This window comes from Dipteris shenzhenensis, chromosome 19 (genome assembly GCF_047967505.1).
Source record: "Dipteris shenzhenensis isolate YYH24624 ecotype China chromosome 19, Dip_SZ_1.0, whole genome shotgun sequence".
Classification (NCBI taxonomy): domain Eukaryota; kingdom Viridiplantae; phylum Streptophyta; class Polypodiopsida; order Gleicheniales; family Dipteridaceae; genus Dipteris; species Dipteris shenzhenensis.
In genome coordinates this window covers 25,383,430-25,403,862 of record NC_141614.1, presented here as the reverse complement: position 1 = coordinate 25,403,862, position 20,433 = coordinate 25,383,430, and the positions used below count along the sequence as shown (strand labels likewise).

Below are 20,433 nucleotides of genomic sequence, written 5' to 3'. Positions count from 1 at the left end.
GCGTACGTCCTCCCTCGAGAAAATGGAGTCCAGAATCCGGCATGAGCGGGGGGAAGGGTCTGAACTGCCGAGTCTAAAGATAGGAGCACTGGCGCATGGTCAGAGAGTGTCGTCCCTGGAACTATACCTGCCTGACCGCCTCTGCTGATGGCCCAGTCACTGACATAAAACCTATCCAGCCTCTCCAGGAGTCTACCTCCTTCCCTGCGGAAGCCCCATGAGAAGTCCAGGCTCCCGCGCCAACGACGGAAGGACGGGTCTTGCCAATTGTCCCTGCCTCCTGTCGCAAAGATAAAGGCATCCCAAGCTGACTGCTCTACCTGAGACATGCCTGTAAACTCCGGTCCTCTGCCCTGCTGGTCCTCCAAGGTCTCCAGATTGTTGAAGTCGCCTCCAACAATCCAGGAATCCATGTCTGGGAGAATCCCTGTAAGTGTCCTCCAGAAGGTAACTCTACAACGGAGATCTGTGGGAGCATAAATGTTGAGAACTCCAACTCTGGAGCCCTCCAGATCCAGTCCTACCCAGAGGGCACGGCCTGGTATCAGCGTGCCATGACCAAAAACTCCCGGGGCTAGCTGCTCGCCCACGGAGATACAGACACCACCACTCCTCCCCCTAGCACCGATCGAGGGCTCCCAATAAGTGTGAGAGCATCTAGGGAGAATCTTCCCGCATCTACGGATGTGGTCCGCAGAGAGCTTGTGCTCCTGGAGCAGAAGTACATCACGACCAATCACTGCTGGCTGGAGTTCCTGTCTCAAAATGAGCTTCCTGGGACCACGGGTGCCGGAAGAGTGAAACCCGTTCACATTCCAAGATACGAGGTGTAGGCTCATGGTGAGGGCTGGGAGGCTGCGAACAACTGTCTGCTCGCGGTCGAAGTCGAAGAAGAAGCTGACATGTCGGAGTGGAGGCGCTGACGCTTATGGGAAGGTTTGGAGGGGGAAGTAGGGTCATCCTGCCCATCCTTCAACACCTTCAGCAAAGGCAAGAGACCTTTGGTACCATGAGCAAAAGCTTTCTCGAGCCAACTCGAGATCTTTGAGGTGGACATACCATAGAAAGCGCGGAGTTTCTGAGGAGTCCAGGCTCTGACATCTTGGGGGAGGGGCCAAGACAGGGGGGGCCTGAGGATCACAATCAATCTAAATCGTTTGGCGGCGCAACGCCACCGCAGGCGTACGTCACCCTCGGACCACTGAGTCTCGAGAAGCTGCCCACCGGACGGGCCTATCCAAGAGCAAGCCTGAGCATGTGTCTGCACCCTGAGAGCCTCCCAGACCGAGTCGTCTGTCCAGGTCTCGGTGCCATCACTATGGAACGTGAAAGCAAAGCTAGGGCCATCCTTGGGGGCCAAGGCGGCTATCTTCCCATCCGCCCCTTTGCGGAGCAGGAAGATACTGATGTCGAGGCAAGCGGGGAAAGTCCCAAGGTCGACCACATCCAAGTAGTCCCAGGGGCCAGATCTGTAAAAGTCGCGAGGGAGCGCTCTCGCTTGAAACTGAGACCCGTCAGAATCTGCCACTGAGGGGCAAGCGGACGGAGAGACCTGAATCGGTGAAGGTATAGATTCAGGGTGTCCTGCCAGCGGAGGGGGAGGGGAAGGAGGCTGGGGAAAAAGCAACTCAGCCTCCTCAGGGGCGACTAGCGGGGGAGGAGGAGGAGGGGGGGCGGGGGCTGCCCTCGGCTGAGGAACCGACGGTGCTACTAGCTCTGCGGGAGGGCTAAAAGAAACGCTGGGAGGAGAGGGAAGGGGATGCTGAGAAGGAGGGGGGGAAGACTGAGGAGGACGAGGAGGGGGCTGAAGCGGCGGGTCGGGAGATATGGGGGGCAGATGGGGGATGGGCTGGGTCTGGGCGGGAAGAGGCTGGGGAGAGAAGGAGAGGGGGATCTGAGGCTGTGGAGGGTGGACTACCGTCGAAGAAGATGCTCTCCCAGGTCCCTGGGGCGGCTGCCTGTCTGGTCTCTGAGATGCAGCTGCAGGTTGGGTAACCTCGGCCTCTTTGCCCTTATCCGAAATCTTCTTATTCTTTCCTCTTTTCCTTCTCACCTCAGTCCAGCCGCCAGCTAACTCTGGTCCGGGCTCCGGCTGCCTCTGCTCCTCCTGACGTGGCTGTCCGGAGGGGGGGGAGGGGACGGAGAGGGGGGGGCGGGGGAGGCCGAGAAGAACTGGCGAAGCGTGGACAAACAGCCGCCAAGTGTCCAAAGCCGTGACACCTCAGACACTGTCCTGGCTGTCCGGTGACCACCATGCTCTGGGTGATGCTACCGGCATCTGTCACGATCTCGATCACTGCTGGGAGAGTCGCAGGATCCGCCACCGCCACACGGACTCGGGGGGCTCCTGCCGTAGTCACCGCATCGGCGAAAGTATCATGCATTACCCAGCCAAAGTGGGAGCCCAGGTCCCGGACAATCGGCCGTAGCTCAGCAGCAAGACCTGGAAAGACAAGCGTCACCGGATGGCGAGGTATACGAAATCGAGCATCAAAATCTGCAGCGCTAAATCCACGGTACCACGGGACTATCATGATAATCTTTCCGTCCACTGTCGTGGGGGAATCAGCGATCAGGTTGTTCGCCGCTTTCGCGGTGGAGAGTTTGAGCCAGAAGATGCCCCTACCCATAAGGGCCACCTCCTCAATATGGCCGTCCTCTAACCTGAGAGTAGACTGGAGCCAGTCCCTGATGGCTGATCTGGAGGGGGAATGTCCAATGACTCTGCCATACACCGAGGTAAGGGCAAAGTCATTGGCAACCTCCTGAACCCGAGATGATTGTCGCTCTGTCAGGATGACGCGGTAGGCTTCAGGAGAGGGAGGGTCCGTCTGGACCTCCGGTTCCGGGCAGGGGGCCGCCATACCGCCAAGACGAACTGTGAGGCTTCCGGTGAGGAAGAGGCTTCCACCCAAAAAGGGGGGGATAGAGGCGGAAGGGTGGAGCCTGGGAGTGGCGAGGAGGACGGAGGGTGGAGGCGGAGGCAGCGGAAGGGAGGGCGGGAGCGGAGGGCGGGAAGGGGAGGCGGGGGTGGAGAGGAGAGACGGAGCAACGAGAGGGGCGGGGTGGGGAAGGCGAGGGGTGAGGGAAGGGAGGCGGAGGGGGGAGCGAGGTGGTGGCGGGGTGAGGAGGCGGGGGTGAGGTGACGGGGTGAGGGGTGAGGTGGCGGGGTGAGGTGGCGGGGTGAGGGGGGGGGGTTGAGCGGAGGTGCGAGAGGAGGGGGGGTGAGCGGAAGGGGGGGTGGGGCGGAGGTGTGAGAGGGAGGGTGGGGCGGAGGTGCGAGAGGGGGGGGGGCTGAGCGGAGGTGCGGGAGAGGGGGGGGCTGAGCGGAGGTGCGGGAGAGGGCTGAGCGGAGGTGCGGGAGAGGGGGGGGGCTGAGCGGAGGGGCGGGAGAGGGGGGGGCTGGGGGGCGGGAGAGCGGGGGGGCTGAGCGGAGGTGCGGGAGAGGGGGGGCTGAGCGGAGGGGCGGGAGAGGGGGGGGGCTGAGCGGAGGTGCGGGAGAGGGGGGGGGTGTGAGCGGAGGAGCGAGGGGAGGGGGGGTGAGCGGAGGTGCGAGGGGGGGTGAGCGGAGGTGCGCAAGGGGGGGGGTGAGTGGCGAGGGGAGGCGCGAGGAGGGAGGAGAGGTGCGAGGGCAGAGAGGCCGAGGCGGAAGGGCGGACGGAAGAGCTGGGGGGAGGTAGGGGTACGGCGAGGAGGGAGGGGAAGGCTCGCAGGAGCTAGTCCAATACTTAGCAATAGCTATCTAGATGAAAACACTCCCTGGTAAACCCATGTAAGGAGGACATGGTTTGAGGATCTGCTTATAGTTATTGAAGAGCCGCTATGGATAGACGGTTGGTACAATCGAGGTTGGGTCAAACGCATACTCGAGAGAGAGCCCAGAAGCAAGGGAATGCACGAAACATTACTGGTCAGGCTTGCTCAAACACTGAAACCCGTGGCCTGGTAGAGGAGTCTAGCAAGACCTTTGGAGTACATGTGAATGTGCGAGAGAAGAATGACTGCAAATGTCTTGGCTTAGAAGAAACACTTAATTCGTTGGAACGGATGCCCCAGCTGCCTTCGGTTGACTTCACATGCATCTTACAGAACTGCAGAGAGAGGAAAAATTTAGCTTATACCAGGCGCTTGCATGCCTTCTTGTGCAAGAGTGGGCTGGAAGATTAGAGATCGCTTGGGAACTACCTGGTCCCAATGTTGGTGTAGGTTGGAAGCATGTGGGATGCCCAGCAGGCTTTTAACAGGTTGGTTGATCGGAACGTGTATTCTTGGGATTCCCTCATTAAGGGTTATATTGAGTGTGGGGAATCACAGCACGCCCTCAACCTCTATGAGAAAATGCAAGAGGATTCTGTACATCCTAGCAAGAAGACGTTCTTGGCCCTACTAAGGGCTTGTGCTAGGCTGAAGAATGCAGAAAGAGGCCAAGAAATACATGCTGAGATTGTCAGAAAGGGTTTGGAAAGAGATATTTTTGTCGGCAGCTCCTTGATTGATATGTATGGCAAATGTGGGTCGCTTGCAGAAGCACAGGAAGCGTTTCACAAACTTCCTGTTCGAGATGAGGTCTCATGGAATGCATTAATCGCAGGATACACTGAGAATGGGCTTGGTGAGGAAGCTTTGAACTGTATTGGACAGATGCGAGTGGAGGGCTTCTCTCCAGTTGCTGTCACGTTTGTTTTTAGCTTGAAAGCTTGTGGCAGCATAGGAGCCATAGACAAAGGCCGAGAAGTTCACACAGAGATTGCCAGAAATGGGCTAGAAAGAGATATTTTTTTTGGCAGCACCTTAGTTGATATGTATGCCAAATGTGGTTCACTTGCAGAAGCACAAGAAGCATTTGACAGGCTTCCAGCTCGAGATTTAGTCTCGTGGACTACACTAATTGCAGGCTATGCCCAGCATGGCCTTGGTGAGGAAGCGCTGCACTGTTTTGAACAGATGCAGCTGGAGGGTGTCTCTCCAAACGTTCTCACTTTGATTTCCAGCTTGAAAGCTTGTGGCAGCATAGGAGCCATAGGTAAGGGCCGAGAGATTCATGTCGAGTGTGTTAAAAAGGGGTTGGAAGGAGACCTGTTTATTGGCAGCACTTTGGTCGATATGTATTCCAAATGTGGCTGTCTTGCAGAAGCACAGGACGTGTTTGATGGGCTTCCAGTTCGAGATGTGGTATCGTGGAATGCACTAATTGCAGGATATGCCAAGGAAGGGCTTGATGAGGGAGCACTTAAGTGTTTTGATTATTTGCAACTAGAGGGTGTCTCTCGGGATGCTTTCACATCTGTTTGCATCTTGAAAGCTTGTGGCAGCATAGGAGCCATAGACAAGGGTCGCGAGATATACACTGAGATTGTCAGAAAGGGGTTGGAAAGAGATGGTTTTGTTGGCAGCATCTTGGTCGATATGTATGCCAAATGTGGCTTGCTTGCAGAAGCACAGGAATCGTCTGATAAGCTGCCAAATCAAGATAGGGTCTCTTGGAATGCACTAATGGCAGGATATGCCCAGCTAGGAGAAAGCGAAATTGTTTTCCATATGCTTCAAAGAATGAGAGAAGGTGGCATAAATCCAGATGGGAACACATTCCTTACCATACTGACCGTATGCAGCCACACGGGTCTAGTGGCTAAGGGCACAAAATGTTTTGAGGTTATGAGCAAAGATAGTGGCATTACTCCAACAATGGACCACTACACTTGCATGGTTGATCTCCTTGGCCGTGTAGATGAGGCTATAGCAATGGTGAAGAAGATGCCTTTCCATCCTAGTCTTGTGGTGTGGCATACTTTGTTGGGTGCTTGTCGCAAGTGGGGTAATGTGGAGCTTGGAAGACAGGCCTTTGAACATGCAGTGCAATTGGATGAAAATGATGCTACGGCTTATGTATTGATGTCTAATATTTATGCAGATACTCACAGGCAGGAGGACGAGAAGAAGATTAATGCCCTAGGAGTGAAAGGAGAAGCATGGAAGGAGACGGCACTGAGTTTGTTGACAGACATTAGTAGAATTGTAAGACATCCCCAAATCAATAGTCTATATACAAAACTATGATATCTTGTCCTGAAAATGAGGGGCACAGTATGTGTCCTAGATCAGCATGGATGTCATGAGATATGTCCGTGGACACAAGGAAGATGTGTTATATTGGCACAGGGAGAAGCTGGCTATTGTGTTGTGTGCCATGATAGTTACACCCAAGGGACACACGCATCATATGAACGAACAAGGATGATAATGAAAGCTATTTTTCTCATGTAGCATCAATTGAAACAAGAGGTGATGAAGTTGATGATGAAGACATGGCCATAAGTAAACTTAGGCATGAGTTTGACTCCATACTAGATGATAAGTATGAAGGTCATGGAAAATCTATTTCTCCCCTTGTTGAAATGGATGGTAAAGTCAATATATAAGGCATCTTTGGTAAGCCAGCTAAATGGAAATCCAAGTGTTTCAAAGGATAGGTTGAAGAGGACAAGACAAGGAATATATGTTGATCAAAAGAATGCTTCTAGACTTGGTAACTATTGGGCCAGCTCTGGAAATTGGATCTACTATGTCCAGTTTTCTTTGAACAAGATTATACAAATACAAAGAAGACAAGCTTCTCAAGAAAATCCAACAAAGGTTGCAAGGAAAGGTACTTGATATTTGGAAAAGGTACAAAGAATGCATTAAAAAGTGGGAAATTGAGTGATTGAGTATAGAGATCCAATTGGCTTGGTTGATAGACCAGCCAATCTTGATATACAGGTATGCTAGTACAACAAGGCTAAAGGAATACAAACATATACTTATGATCTTACAGACACTCATGCGATCAACGTGGAAAGTATTATTGCAATAGCAAATCTGAAATACATTCCATCTATCAAGAGTTATGTCCTTGATGGGGCAGACTTGATGGTTTTCAATAACATTGTCACCAATAATAGTACACGAGGTAATAGCCCTAGATTTTCCATAGGGATAATATATGTCCCTTTTTTCTCTTGCTTGCGGATTATAAATTTGCTCATATTTTAGTTTTGTCAGAGAGCAAACCGTTTTCATGTATTCAAGACAAAAAGTGCATGGAGAGTACAGGGAGTGTCCCTATTTTGAAATGTTCCTGGTAGATGGTAGAAAGACAGGTAAGGTGTTTCTTACAGCTGGAGGATGAGCTGTCTTTGATTGTATTGCCTTTATAACTCTTATGATTATTTAACTTATGAGCACTATAGCCTTTGAGTTTCAAGTGAATTGGAACTTGAACCACATTCATTAGAAGGCTAAATCTGACAATTACACCTACTTCGAGGCTTTTTTGGAGTGTGGGAACTGAAAAACAACAAGATGAAGCGAAATTTGAGAAAATCATCAAGTTGGATAGTGTAAGGAGATTATGGAGTAGTGGGAAAGTAACGCAACGTTGCCCGAGGCAAGCGGACATTAAGGAAGATGATAAATTACGAGGAGAGCAACAAGAGAGGGTGCAAATTTGCAAGAGAGTGCAATTAGACTCCTTAGAATTGATCCCAAACTTCTTACAAACCTTAAGTGATAGCAGAAAGCTGAGAGCACAAAAAGTAGGCTCAAAAAGCTGTAAAAAGCTTACAAAACGATTTCTAATATATTGTATTCTATTGGTAATTCTTGCTTAGAATAGGTTTTAGGAGTTATTCTATTTTTTTAATCAAGTCTCTTAAAAACTTTGCCCCATTACCCCTCTACACAAGCACACAATTAATTAAATTAAGACGCTCAGAACAAATGCACATCGTAGGTTTGCTAGGCTCATAACTTGACGTAGGCAAGTCAAAATTTACCCAAACTAAAGCTCAATGTGCATGTGAGTGATCAAGGTAATAGACCTAGCACTAAAAAACCTAGGGGTTCTGAAGATCACATCTGCCTAATGGTTAAACACTATGTGATCTTGACCTACCCTCATTAAGCTAAGCATCATTGCCCAATACACGAAGGCTTAGCCCCAAACCCAATCTGAAGGTGTCAATAACAAACCATGGGTATTGGAGACCCATTGGGTGTTAGGAAACCCTTGTGGATGTGCAAAGCATCATTAGTCTTGTACGGCTTGTTCATAATTTAATATCATGTAGAGGGTGATTCGATAGGAATAGTCACATGACTCGTAGCTTCACTGGTGTGAACTCCATCTCATGCACTAGCTCTCAACATCTTGTACGGTGTGTTCATAATCAGGTAGAGGGTGATCCGATAGGAATAGTCAAATGACTCGTAGCTTCACTGGTGTGAACTCCACCTCATGCACTAGCTCTCAACATCTGTCACTGGATGTGACTATCATGGATACCAAAGATCCATCAACACATTGTAGATGGTGTAGACGAGGCCATACTAAAGATGGAAATAGTAAACCATGCTGAAGATAGTAAAGCCATACTGAGGATGACAAATCACATTGAAGGTGATAGATCACTTTGAGATGATAGAGTCACATTGGAGGTGACATAGACATGTTAAAGGTGTCAAGGATACACTAAAAGTGTCATGTGCTAGCACTATACATAATGTATTCATGCTCAAGGTGATGTAAGCTATACTGAAAATAGCATACATGGTGATCAGCCATGGTAAGAGCTTTGACATGTGAATAACCATGCACGTAGGATGTCTTAATAATAACTGGTCAAGGTGTGATGTCTTATCACAAGAACACACACACACACACACCTGATAATGACCCAAATATGTAGTGGAGAAAGGTTCGTTTATGTTACACTCATGCTTGGCTCAAACGAAACAAAACCCTTCTAAATTCTATGCAAGAGGACTAAATCTCTAGGATAGCTAAACACCTCAAAAGATGACTACATTTGCTTATTTTGAACTATTTTCTAAACTGAGGCAAGACCTCTAACTGAGGTCAACCTAGTGAAAATAGTGATTTGGCAACCAAAATTTATACCCAAAACAAAGGTATTATGCTATTCTTTTGGGAAAACAAGTCTAGCTGGTAGGAAACTTGTTGTAGTAGCCTTGAAATGCTCCTAGGAAGCTTGTCCAATAGGTGGCTAGTAAAAACCATCTAACACCAACTCGAAATCTGCAAGAGACCAAATCTTGGGTGATCAGCTATGTAGAAGCTTGAGATGAAGGCGGCTAGGTCAAGAACGGCACCAGCAGGCTCGAAACCCCAACAATCAACTCTGAATAGGGGTAGATCTATGTCAACCAACAGAGTAGATTGGTCAGTAAGAAAGACCCTATGGGGTTGGGCAAGTACTAACAACTGGTCAACCTAAAGGTTGCACCAGAGTTTGGAGCATTCGGTGCATACCTCGGCCCAAGTCGACTTGTTCCATAGCCACTGAAACACTAGGAAAGGAACATGGGCATAGGAGTTTTTGACAAGAGGTCCCCATTTGGGTACTCATATGGCAACAACAATTGCATGCAAATGTGAGGTACCTTGCAGGGCCATTTTGCAATTGATATAGTCCACAAATGTGGAGCTTTATATACCTCACTTTGCAGCCTACAAGCTGCATATTCCTCCATGTTTTGTATGTCAGTTTCTTTGGGTATACTTGTGTGCATACCTTAAAGTGAGATCATGAGTTTGGCGATCCTAGGAGGTCTCCTTGGGAGAGGAGGAGTTAGCTGCTGTAAGAAGCTACCCTTGTCTGTTCTAACACTAAGTTTCCTTGAAGCAACCCAAATACCAAAGCTACTGTTTGATTTTAACCTTTACCATGGTGACCCTAAAAGGTTCTTATTAAATTCAAAGTTGACTTAAGAGTTGAAAGGTTTAGTTCACATTGTAGTTAGTAGATGTGGACTAAGCTGAATTGAGCTCATCCAAATATAGTGTGTATACCAATATTTATACAAATGCATCAAACTAGGTATCAAAATCCAAAACATGAAAGCTTGAATTCAGTTGAAAACACACTACAAGGCTCGGTAGTGATGAAATAGCAAGTTTTTGAATGGCTATCATGTAGACTAGTGCTATAGGCTAGACCATAGATGCCTCATACCTATACCAATGTGGTTGTGCCACACAAACAACGATTGGCCCCATGAGTCCAATTATTTTGAGATTATACCTTGTAAGAGACTCACAAATAATTGAATTTAGCAAGGGCTTTTACATATGCTTTATAATAAAAGTATACAGTTAAAGGGGGACGGAACTTGAACCTCACCCCTTTGCTTAGATTTAAGTTTATAAATTCAGATGCACACTTACAAAACACCCCCAGTTGTAAACCACAATAGTGGGTATGCATAGTGGAAGGTGAGACTCACAAATAATTGAATTTAGCAAGGGCTTTTACATATGCTTTATAATAAAAGTATACAGTTAAAGGGGGACGGAACTTGAACCTCACCCCTTTGCTTAGATTTAAGTTTATAAATTAAAATGCACACTTACAAAACACCCCCAGTTGTAAACCACAGTAGTGGGTACGCATAGTGGAAGGTTTCTCGAGAATAGAGACACAAAAAGATGTAGCCCAAGAACTCACACACTGGTGTAGTTAATGTCAATCCAACTTCTTTCCTTCATGTGTACTTAACATGCATGTGCAAGCACGTAAATAGACAATGCTCGTGAGAGATGCAAACACGTACAAAAGAGAAGTCCAATGTACCACAGAAACGTGGACCTCTATACCACAAAAAATATGATGTTCTCTTACCTCCATGGCACTTCAAAAACATTCAACATGCATACTCCCGTAGAGCTTGACTTGGCCTTGAGATCGTGCCCACAATCACAACTTCATGTTGCCCCTTCTTGATAGCCAATAATAAGGCAGCGTATGTTGTGAAGACTTGACCTCATTGTTGCCCTAAAGTGCACCTTGATTGTTGCCCTCATAGACAACCAAGAGTGAAGGATTTGTTAACACTTTGTGTGCTCAAACAACCACTGCCCTTGTTCTTGAAATCCTTGAGGTAGGCTCTTTGTAGCTCTAGTCTGCTTCTCTAATGGATGAGTGAGTTAGCCCAAGGGGCTGCCCCTGTTTTGTCTTACAAGCCTTTGATCCATCTTGTTTGTATGTGGTCAGCTTAGAAATTTTGAAAAACGTCAAAATTGGACCTCAAAAGGTCAAAAAATAGCCGTTGGACTATTGGAGCTACCTCAAACGAAAGCTGGAGAGCTGAATGTGAGAACCAGGAACATGCATTGGAGCACCAAGCTTCTGGGAGTCTGGAAGCAAGCGCAGGAATGGGAGCTCTAGAGACAGAAGCGCTTTGATACCAAGTGTAGGAACAAAGTGGAGACAGGTTATGAACACAAGTGAGCAAGAGTGCACACACAAGAAAGCTCCAATAGAAATGTTCAAATGAAACAATACAAGTACTTGGTATATATAGTACCCAAGTACTACTGGTCAACCATAGGGTTGACTTTATGCCTACAACACCATATCTTTGTAATCTCTTACATCCAATGGGCAGGATACTTTGTACAGGCCTCAACATAGGTTGTATTGACATAAGTGAATATTACCATGCCCATCAAGTATGTGCACATACGAATAACACACCTCAAATACTATTTTTTGTAGGTTGTGCATAACATTTGATGGAAAATGGGGTTTGTGGCGACTTTGAACATCCAAAGCATATACGATGGGTATGATAATTTGTATGTGCATTAACATAGGTTGGATTCACATGTGTAGAGAGTCTCATGCCCATCAATTATGTGCACGTTTGAATGATACACCGCAAATACTATTTTTTGATGGTTGTGGCTGCGTAACACTTGGTGAAAAATGGGATTTCTGGGGACTTTGACCATCGAAAGCATTTCTAATGGACATGATACTTTGCACGTGCTTTAACATAGATTTTATTGACTCATGTGCAAAGGATCGTGCCCATCGATTATGTGCATGGTCGAATAACACACCTCGAATACTATTTTTTGTATTTGGCTTAAGGTTTAGGATATAGGGTTTAGGGTTTAGGGTCTAGGGTATATGATTAAGGATATAAGTTTTACGGTTTAAGTTATAGGAAATAGGGTTTATGGTATAGGAATTTGGGTTTAGGCTATAGGGATTAGGGTTTAGGATTTAGGGTATGGGGTAGAGTTACAAATATTAGACATGCTACCATTTTTAAGGCTTCAATGGGTTTAAGTATAATTAAACTTCATTCGTAGGTTTTAAATAAGGTGGAATTTGAAAATTCTAACCATATAGATGAGTTTAGATGGCTTATGCTGATCGATTTGAGTACTTGGAGGGCTAAATTTGGACCTAATATGAGAAAGTTATGTTAATTTTTGGGCGAATTTATCAAATTTTAAGATCGAAATATTGGGCCACACTAGTTTGGAGAAGGTCCTAAGTTCGTCTTTGGGATATTATTTGCCCTTAAAAATTTATCTTCGAGAGGGTAGGGAAAAACGGGAATTAATGGAATGGAGGAGAGGAAAGGGGGGGTGGAGGGGGGTGGAGGAAGGGGGGGGGAGGGAGGAGGGGGAGGGAGGGTGGGGGGGGGGGTGGAGGGAGGGTGGCAGGGGAGAAGGGGGAGAAGGAGGGGGGGTGGGGGAGGGGGAGAAGGGGAGGTAAGGGGAAGGGAAAGAGGATGGGGGCAATGGAAAGAGAGAGAGAGAGAGAGAGAGGTGGGGGGGGAGGGGAAGAGAAGGAGGAGCTGGAAGTTTGAATTCCTTGAGGGCATTATATTGACTCTCACGTCTCTTCTAACTCATTTTTTATTCACATACTTCCTTGTACTCTCGCCCTCCATCATGGTCCCCACCCTTCCTCTCTCTCTCTCCCTCTCCCTCACGTTGCCCTCCCTCCCTAACATTGCCCTCACTCCCTCTCCCTCATGTTTCGCTCTGTTCTCCCTCTCCTTTCTCCTTCCTTATCTTCCTCTCTCTTCCTATTCTCCTGCCTTCTCTCCCTCTCTCTTCCCCTTCTCCTCTCCTCTTGCCCCCCCTTTTTTCCCCACCCTTTTCTACTTTTCTCCTATGCCTCCCCACCCTCATTTCGCTGCTGCAATCACGGTTGCGCAAGGAGCCACGGCGGTTGCAAAATAAAATTAAATAATTAAAAAATAATTTTTTTTTCGGGGGGGGGGGCATTTCCCCTCCCCCCCTTCCCTCTCCTCTTATCTAATTAAATTTGTTTTTAAAAAATCATTTCTCCTCTCCACTTTCCTCTTGCTGCTGCTGCGGTAGTGAAGAGACCTCTCCTCCCTTCTCTCCTCCACTTTCCTCTCCCCTTTTCCCTTCCCTCCATTCCCTCTCCCTCTCCCTCTCCCCCTTTCCCTTGCCTCCCTTCCCTCCCTTTTCTCTCCCCCTTGTTGAGATATCGAGCTCCACTCGCGATATGCCAGGGTGACCGTTGTGCATTTATGTCACCGACTTGTTAGCTACAGATGCGGTTGGTACACCGCCCACGAATAATAGCTGGATAATAGCTGGATGACAGCTATCCTTATCTACACTAGTTCATGGCTCAGTTAGTATGCCACCTTAGTTAGTTGAGTTTGGTTTGAGACCCACATATAGGGTTCTTCTATTTCTTTGTACTTGAGTTCTTTTGGCTTACACAACTAAGAAGAGGAAAACTATTTTCAGCCTCCACCTTTGTGTGTATTCCCCCATTGTGTATGTGAGAAAGCTGCAAGTGAGACTCCTTCCCTCTCTCCCACTATCTTCACATGGTATGAGAGCCTTGTTCGTGGTAAGGAGCTCAAGAAAGCAAACCAAGTTCGCGGTGTCCTGGTAAGAGGACCAGTGTTGCTTTCCTTTTTCGAGTTTGGGAGCAAATCTCTGCAGGTAGCACAGCTGGAAGTGCAAGAGTGCACTGTCTCAGATTGAGACGCCCTTTGCGGTGTGGCGAGAGGACAGTATATGCTGCGGGAGATGGCGAAGCCCTTAGTGACTTTATTTTTCTGATTCGAGGCCATTTCGGGGCCCGTTTTGAAGGTGGAAGTTCTTCGTAGGCACTCAGAAAAAGGTCCCGTTTTTGCTGTGCGACCACTGCTCTACTGGTCGGTGAAAAGTTACTGCAGAAATTGCATCGTATTCCTGTGCGCAGAGATATTGGGAGTTGCAAAATCATTCTTGTTGCCTGTTGATGCAAAATCGTCACTACGAAGTGACTGTGTGGTCAAATACCACTTTCGTCAGTTTTGCAGATCTGCCTGTGTGAGGAAAAAGCTGTGTTTTTTTACAGTGACAGAATATTTTGCAGTGTTTTGCAATGGCGTCTGATTCTCTTTCACAGATTGTCACTGAAAAGCTTGACAAGAATAACTTCCAGGCATGGAAGTTTAGAATGACGAATTTCCTTATGGGAAAAGGCTATTGGGAGTTCATTACAGGAAATGAAGAAGAACCAGTTCTTCCTAATGTTCCCAATCAACAGGAAATGTAGGCATTTAAAGGATGGCATGAGAGAGCCAGAAAAGTTATGTACTGGCTTTCTATCAGTATTTCGGATTCTATGATTGTGCATATTCAGGATGCAAGTATGCCAAAGGAGGCATGGGATACTTTGGCAAAAATGTACAGCACAAATACGCAAGCCAGGAAAATGCAGCTCAAGCAGGAGTTGCACAATGTGTAGAGAGAAAATATGAGCATCAATGACTACCACATGAAGGTGAAGAAAATTGCAGATGCACTTGCTTCCATTGGGTTGCCAGTGGAAGATGATGATTTAGTTTCTATGACCTTAAATGGTCTAGGAAAGGATTATGCACAGTTCCGGACATCCATTGCCGTCCGTGAAAAATTTCCTGATTTTGAGGAGTTGCTTGCTCTTCTAATTTCTGAAGAGCAGAGAAATGGTGGTTCATCTTCTTCAGGAGGAACTTCAAAAGAAACTGTCTTCTTCTCAAATGCTGAAAGAGGTAGAGGCAGAGGTAGAGGAGGCCAATCTGGAGGCCGTGGTAGAAATCAAAATATGCAGCAAACTCAAGAAAACTAGTCCTATGGAGGAGGACGTGGTAACTCTAGAGGCAGGGGGAGCCAAAGAGGTCATGGTGGATGGCAAAGAGGCCAAAATGCAAACAGCAATGTTGAATGCCACTACTGTGGTAAAATGGGTCATATGGCTAAAGACTGCTACAAAAAGCAGAATGACATTATGAATGGAAAATTGCAGCAAGGCAATTATGCATCTTCTAGTAGACAGGGTGATGACAGAAATGAGCATCTATTTATGGTGCAGCACATGACCAATTATGTGACAAGTGCAGAAGAACGAAATGATGTGTGGTATGTTGACTCAGGTGCGTCAAACCACATGACAGGTCATGCTGAATTGATGCAGGATGCAAGGAAAATGGAAAAACCAAGATTTGTGGAGACTGGTGATGATACTACACATCCTATCATGCAGATTGGTAAAATTCCTTTGTCTATGCAGGATGGGAAAAAGAAATACCTGTCTGATGTATTTCATGTCCCGAACATCACCAAGAACCTGGTTTCTATTGGTCAATGGTTGAGCAGGGTTTGCAGGTCAGATTTAATCCTCATGGATGCTTTGTTGAGGATATGAAAAATAACGGTCGCTTGATAGCAAAAGGAAAGAAGAAGGGCAGGATGTTTACGTTGGATGCGGACATGCCTGAATTGAGTGCAACAATGTTTGCACATGGGACCGGTGTAGTTGCAGATATTGATATCTGGCATAAACGCATTGGTCATGTTAATGTTCAGTGACTTAAATTGATGTAGGCCCAAAATATTGTTGCAGGATTGCCTAAATTCAAGGTTGCAGAAATGCATAAGGTATGTGAAGCCTGTCAATTTGGAAAACAGGCAAGGAAACCATTTCCAAGGCATGTTCAAGAGAGCAAGAAGCCATTGGAATTAATCCACTCTGATGTGTGGACTACTAAAGCTGCATCTATTGGAGGCTATCATTATTTTGTCACTTTTATTGATGACTACAGTAGAAAAGTTTGGGTGCATTTTATGAAAAAGAAAAGTGAAGTGTTTGGGCATTTCAAAGCTTTTAAAGCTATGGCTGAAAAAGAAACGGGCCTGCAAATAAAATGCCTAAGGTCAGATGGAGGGGGAGAGTACCTCTCAAATGAGTTTGCAAGGTTCCTGTAGGAACATGGCATAAAGCAGCAATATTCATGTAGTCATACCCCACAGCAAAATGGACTTGCAGAAAGGAAAAACATGCATATTGGAGAGGTATCTCGGGCCATGCTAAATGAAAAAGATCTACCAGATTATTATTGGGCTGAAGTAGTTGCTACAGTAGCTTACATAATGAACATGACTCCCACTGCAGCAATACATGGCATGACGCCAGAGGAGATGTATACTGGTAGGAAACCAGACATTTCTCATTTGAAAATTTTTGGTTGCATTGCCTATGTTCATGTGCCAGATGAGTTGAGGTCCAAGTTGGATCCAAAGGCTGAGAAGTGCATCTTTATTGGTTATTCTCTGCAGTAGAAAGGGTATAGATGCTATAACCCTTCTACTCGTAAGTTTACAGTGAGCAGAGATGTTGTTTTTGATGAGATGAGCAGCTGGTATAAACCAGTAAATGTGATTATTGATGTAGATGCACAAAATGGTAATGGTGCACAGAATTCACAGCAGCAATCACAAAATATCAGTGGAACTGCAGTGTCCTCTAGCAGTGGTTCACATACTTTGCCATGGACAGGCAGATTGAGATCAGGAGAATCTCCTCAAAGCAATGCAGATAGTGGTACGCAGGTATCACGAAAAGGAAAAGAGAAGGTAGATCAGCCCACGTTTGATGTGAATGTAGGTCACTCTTATGTGGATGGTGAATCTAGTGGCTCAGAACGGAGCATTGATGATGAGTTGGGTATTCCTTCTGTTGTTACACCTGGAGTAAGGAAGACCAGGGATGTTTTGAGAGCACCTGGAAGTGAGCCTATTTTGCACAGGAGGTCTACCAGAGCTAGGTATCCTATGGATAGGCTGAAATAACAACCATTCACTATGCCTATATGGTCAAAGTGATACAGAAACCAGAACCCACTTCTTTTGAGCAAGCCATGGGAAATGAAAAATGGGAGAAAGCCATGGATGAAGAAATGGATGCCTTGGAAGCAAATGCTACATGGGAATTGGTGCCTTTGCCTAAAGACAAGAATGCAATTGGCTGTAAGTGGGTTTATAAGACTAAGCATAATGCAGATGGTTCTGTGAACAGATACAAGGCAAGATTAGTTGTCAAGGGGTATGCACAGACATATGGCATTGATTATGAAGAAACATTCAGTCCGGTTGCAAGGATGGCAGTCATTGCTATGGCTGCATCAAAGGGATGGTCTTTACATCAGATGGATGTAAAGAATGCCTTCTTGCATGGTGATTTGCAAGAAGAAGTCTTAATGGAGCAGCCACCAGGATAATTATGTTCATGCTGTTCATCATGAGTTTGTTTGCAGGGGTTGAAGAAAGCCTTGTATGGCTTGAAGCAAGCACCTAGAGCATGGTCTGACAAGATAGGACAGTATCTTGTCACTATTGGTTTTCAGATATCCAAGGCAGATTTCTCACTCTATGTGACAAAAACAGAGAAAGGTATTATGCTGCTTGTCATTTATGTTGATGATTTGATCATCACAGGTGATAGTGATGAAGATATCCTTCATGTGAAAATGCTATTGAAGCAGAAGTTTGAGATGAAGGATTTGGGAGAGCTGCGTTATTTCTTGGGCATTGAGGTGATTAGATCACCAAGTGGGATACAGCTCTTGCAGAGACAGTATGGATTGGACATGCTGTCCAAATATGGGATGACAGGCTGTAAGCCTATTTCAGTTCCTTTGGAGTAGAATGTGAAGCTAAGCACAGATGCAGGTGAGCTTCTGGAAGACCCTACTATGTACAGACGCATAGTAGGAAGTTTGATTTATATGACTATTACCAGGCCAGATTTAAGCTATGCTGTTGGATTGGTAAGTCAGTTTATGCAGGCTCCAAGGAAACCGCATTTGGATGCGGCTAGACGCATACTCAGGTATGTGAAGTCCACATTGCAGTATGGACTATTTTATGAGACTGGGGTTCAGATACAGTTGCATGGATACACTGATGCTGATTGTGCTGGTAGTATTTATGATAGACGATCTACCAGTGGATATGTGTTCTCTTTTGGGAGTGCTGTAGTCACTTGGAGCAGCAAGAAACAGCCTACAGTTGCCTTGTCGAGCACAGAGGCTGAGTACAGGGGTGCATTAATGGCTGCATGTGAGGTAGCTTGGTTGCATAAGCTACTCTATGATATGCATCAGTCTACAGATGGACCAGTTGTCATTTATTGTGATAACATGAGCAGTATACACTTGGCAAATAACCCAGTCTATCATGCTAGGACAAAGCACATTGAGGTGCATTATCACTATGTGTGGGAGAAGGTTTTACTAGGTCTTATCGATCTACTTTATGTCAGCACAGAGGATCAGGTAGCTGACATATTCACGAAGGCATTGGGCGCAGAGAAGCTGCGCAAGTTCAGAGACGTGCAGGAATTGGGATTGAGCTCGAGGGGGAGTGTTGAGATATCGAGCTCCACTCGCGATATGCCAAGGTGACCATTGAGCATTTATATCACCACCGACTTGTTAGCTACAGATGCGGTTGGTACACCGCCCACGAATAATAGCTGGATGACATCTATCCTTATCTACACTAGTTCGTGGCTCAATTAGTATGCCACCTTAGTTAGTTGAGTTTGGTTTGAGACCCACATATAGGGTTCTTCTATTTCTTTGTACTTGAGTTCTTTTGGCTTACACAACTAAGAAGAGGAAAACTGTTTTCAGCCTCCACCTTTGTGTGTATTCCCCCATTGTGTATGTGAGAAAGCTGCAAGTGAGACTCCTTCCCTCTCTCCCATTATCTTTACACCCCTCCCCTCCCCTCCTCTCTCTCTCTCTCTCTATCTCTCTCTCTCTCTCTTCCCTTACCTTCTTTCCTTGGCCAAGGCTTCTCCCTCTCTTTTCCTCTCTTTTCCTCTCTTTCTCTCTCCATTCCATGTCTCTCCCCCTTCCCTTCCCTTTTCTTTCTTTCTCTCTCTTTCGCCCTCCATCAAGAGCGTCATTTGAAGATGTGTGCTTCACTGAGTGCAAACACATCTTTAAAAACCTTTGTAACTATTGCAAGGTGTTTATAAAGTTCTTTGAGATTCTACCAATGTTGCTTTCTGAAACTTTGGAAGGTGTTTATTGGCACCATTATTAAGTCTTGGGGATTTTAAAGTTCCAAAACCCTAAAACGTGTTTATTAATATCATTATTAAGTCTTGGAGATTTTAGAAGACTTTAATGGTAAATTAATCTCATGCATGGACCTTAGCTATATAAATATAAATAAATAAATATTATATATATATATATATAATATTTTCATGGTTTTTTGTATATTGAAATTATTAATAAGTTAAGAAAATTGTAGTTCTTAAAAGAGGACCAAATTTCTTTAAAATAAATATTTATGCTAGGATTTTTGCAATATAGAGTAAGGTACGAATTATGTTTCCTAGCTTTTGCATTATTAGTCCAAAATAATAGTGTGAGTAAAGGATAGTGTCAAAAAGTAACTTTTGATTTGGGAGGGGTAATCAAAACTTACCCAAGATGGCCACCTCCTCTTCAATGCCATTTGGGGCTAATGTGGGAAAGGTTCACACGGGAGGAGGATTTAGCATGGGTTAAGGGGGGAGGGAGGGGGGTGGATGGTTTGGGTGGTCCCTACTGTAAGGGGAACAACCAAAAAGGGCTCTTTCTAGACCTTCCCACCCTCCACCGCAACAGACCATTGTCCCACACCTTGGAGCACTCTCATTGGTACACCTCAAATCCCTCCCAAATATCCTTGAAATTAGGAAACACTAATTGAAGGCCCTTTTGAGACCCCATTTCTCCCTTGATGATCATAGAGAGAGATTGTGAAATTTATTATGTAGAAATGATAGTGCCAAAAAGTAAACTTTTGATTCTCGAATGACATTTTCATAAAGTAAACTTTTCACTTGGGAAGGATTTTTTGGATTAGTCCAAATGTAGACATATGAGTCCACAATTAATGAAATAAGCGTTAGTATGGTAATTGTCTTGAACCAACATGGTTGAATGGGCATTAGTCATTGACAAGCCTGGTCATTGAAATTACTATGTTTCTTAGTACTTAAATTAGTTAGATTTAATTTCGTACTGTTTGCATCATATACTACTTAATTTCTAGACCGAGATGGCTTGGACTTAATGTGATTGTCCTAAACTAGCCCGGTATTGGTTCAAGTCAAACAACAGTTATTACTGATCGAAATTGTGGTTGAACATAAATAAAGAAATGAAAAGCAATGTATTGGTATTTTCTAATTGTGATTTTCAAAAATGAAAAGCAATATATTATTATTTTCTAATTGTGAAATTCAGAAATGAAAAGCAATATACTTGTTATTATCTAAT

The 20,433-nt window shown here is 45.5% G+C and overlaps 1 protein-coding gene across 1 annotated transcript; it reads left to right on the top strand.

Moving 5' to 3' along the window:
• The first annotated feature begins 3,822 nt into the window (after window positions 1–3,822).
• On the top strand, window positions 3,823–6,238 carry LOC147890267 (putative pentatricopeptide repeat-containing protein At3g13770, mitochondrial). Its single transcript, XM_087390248.1, has 4 exons — window positions 3,823–4,065; window positions 4,207–4,915; window positions 5,912–6,015; window positions 6,098–6,238. Exons 1-4 carry the CDS (start codon window positions 3,823–3,825, stop codon window positions 6,236–6,238), a joined length of 1,197 nt encoding a protein of 398 aa, XP_087246374.1.
• Window positions 6,239–20,433: the final 14,195 nt, after the last annotated feature.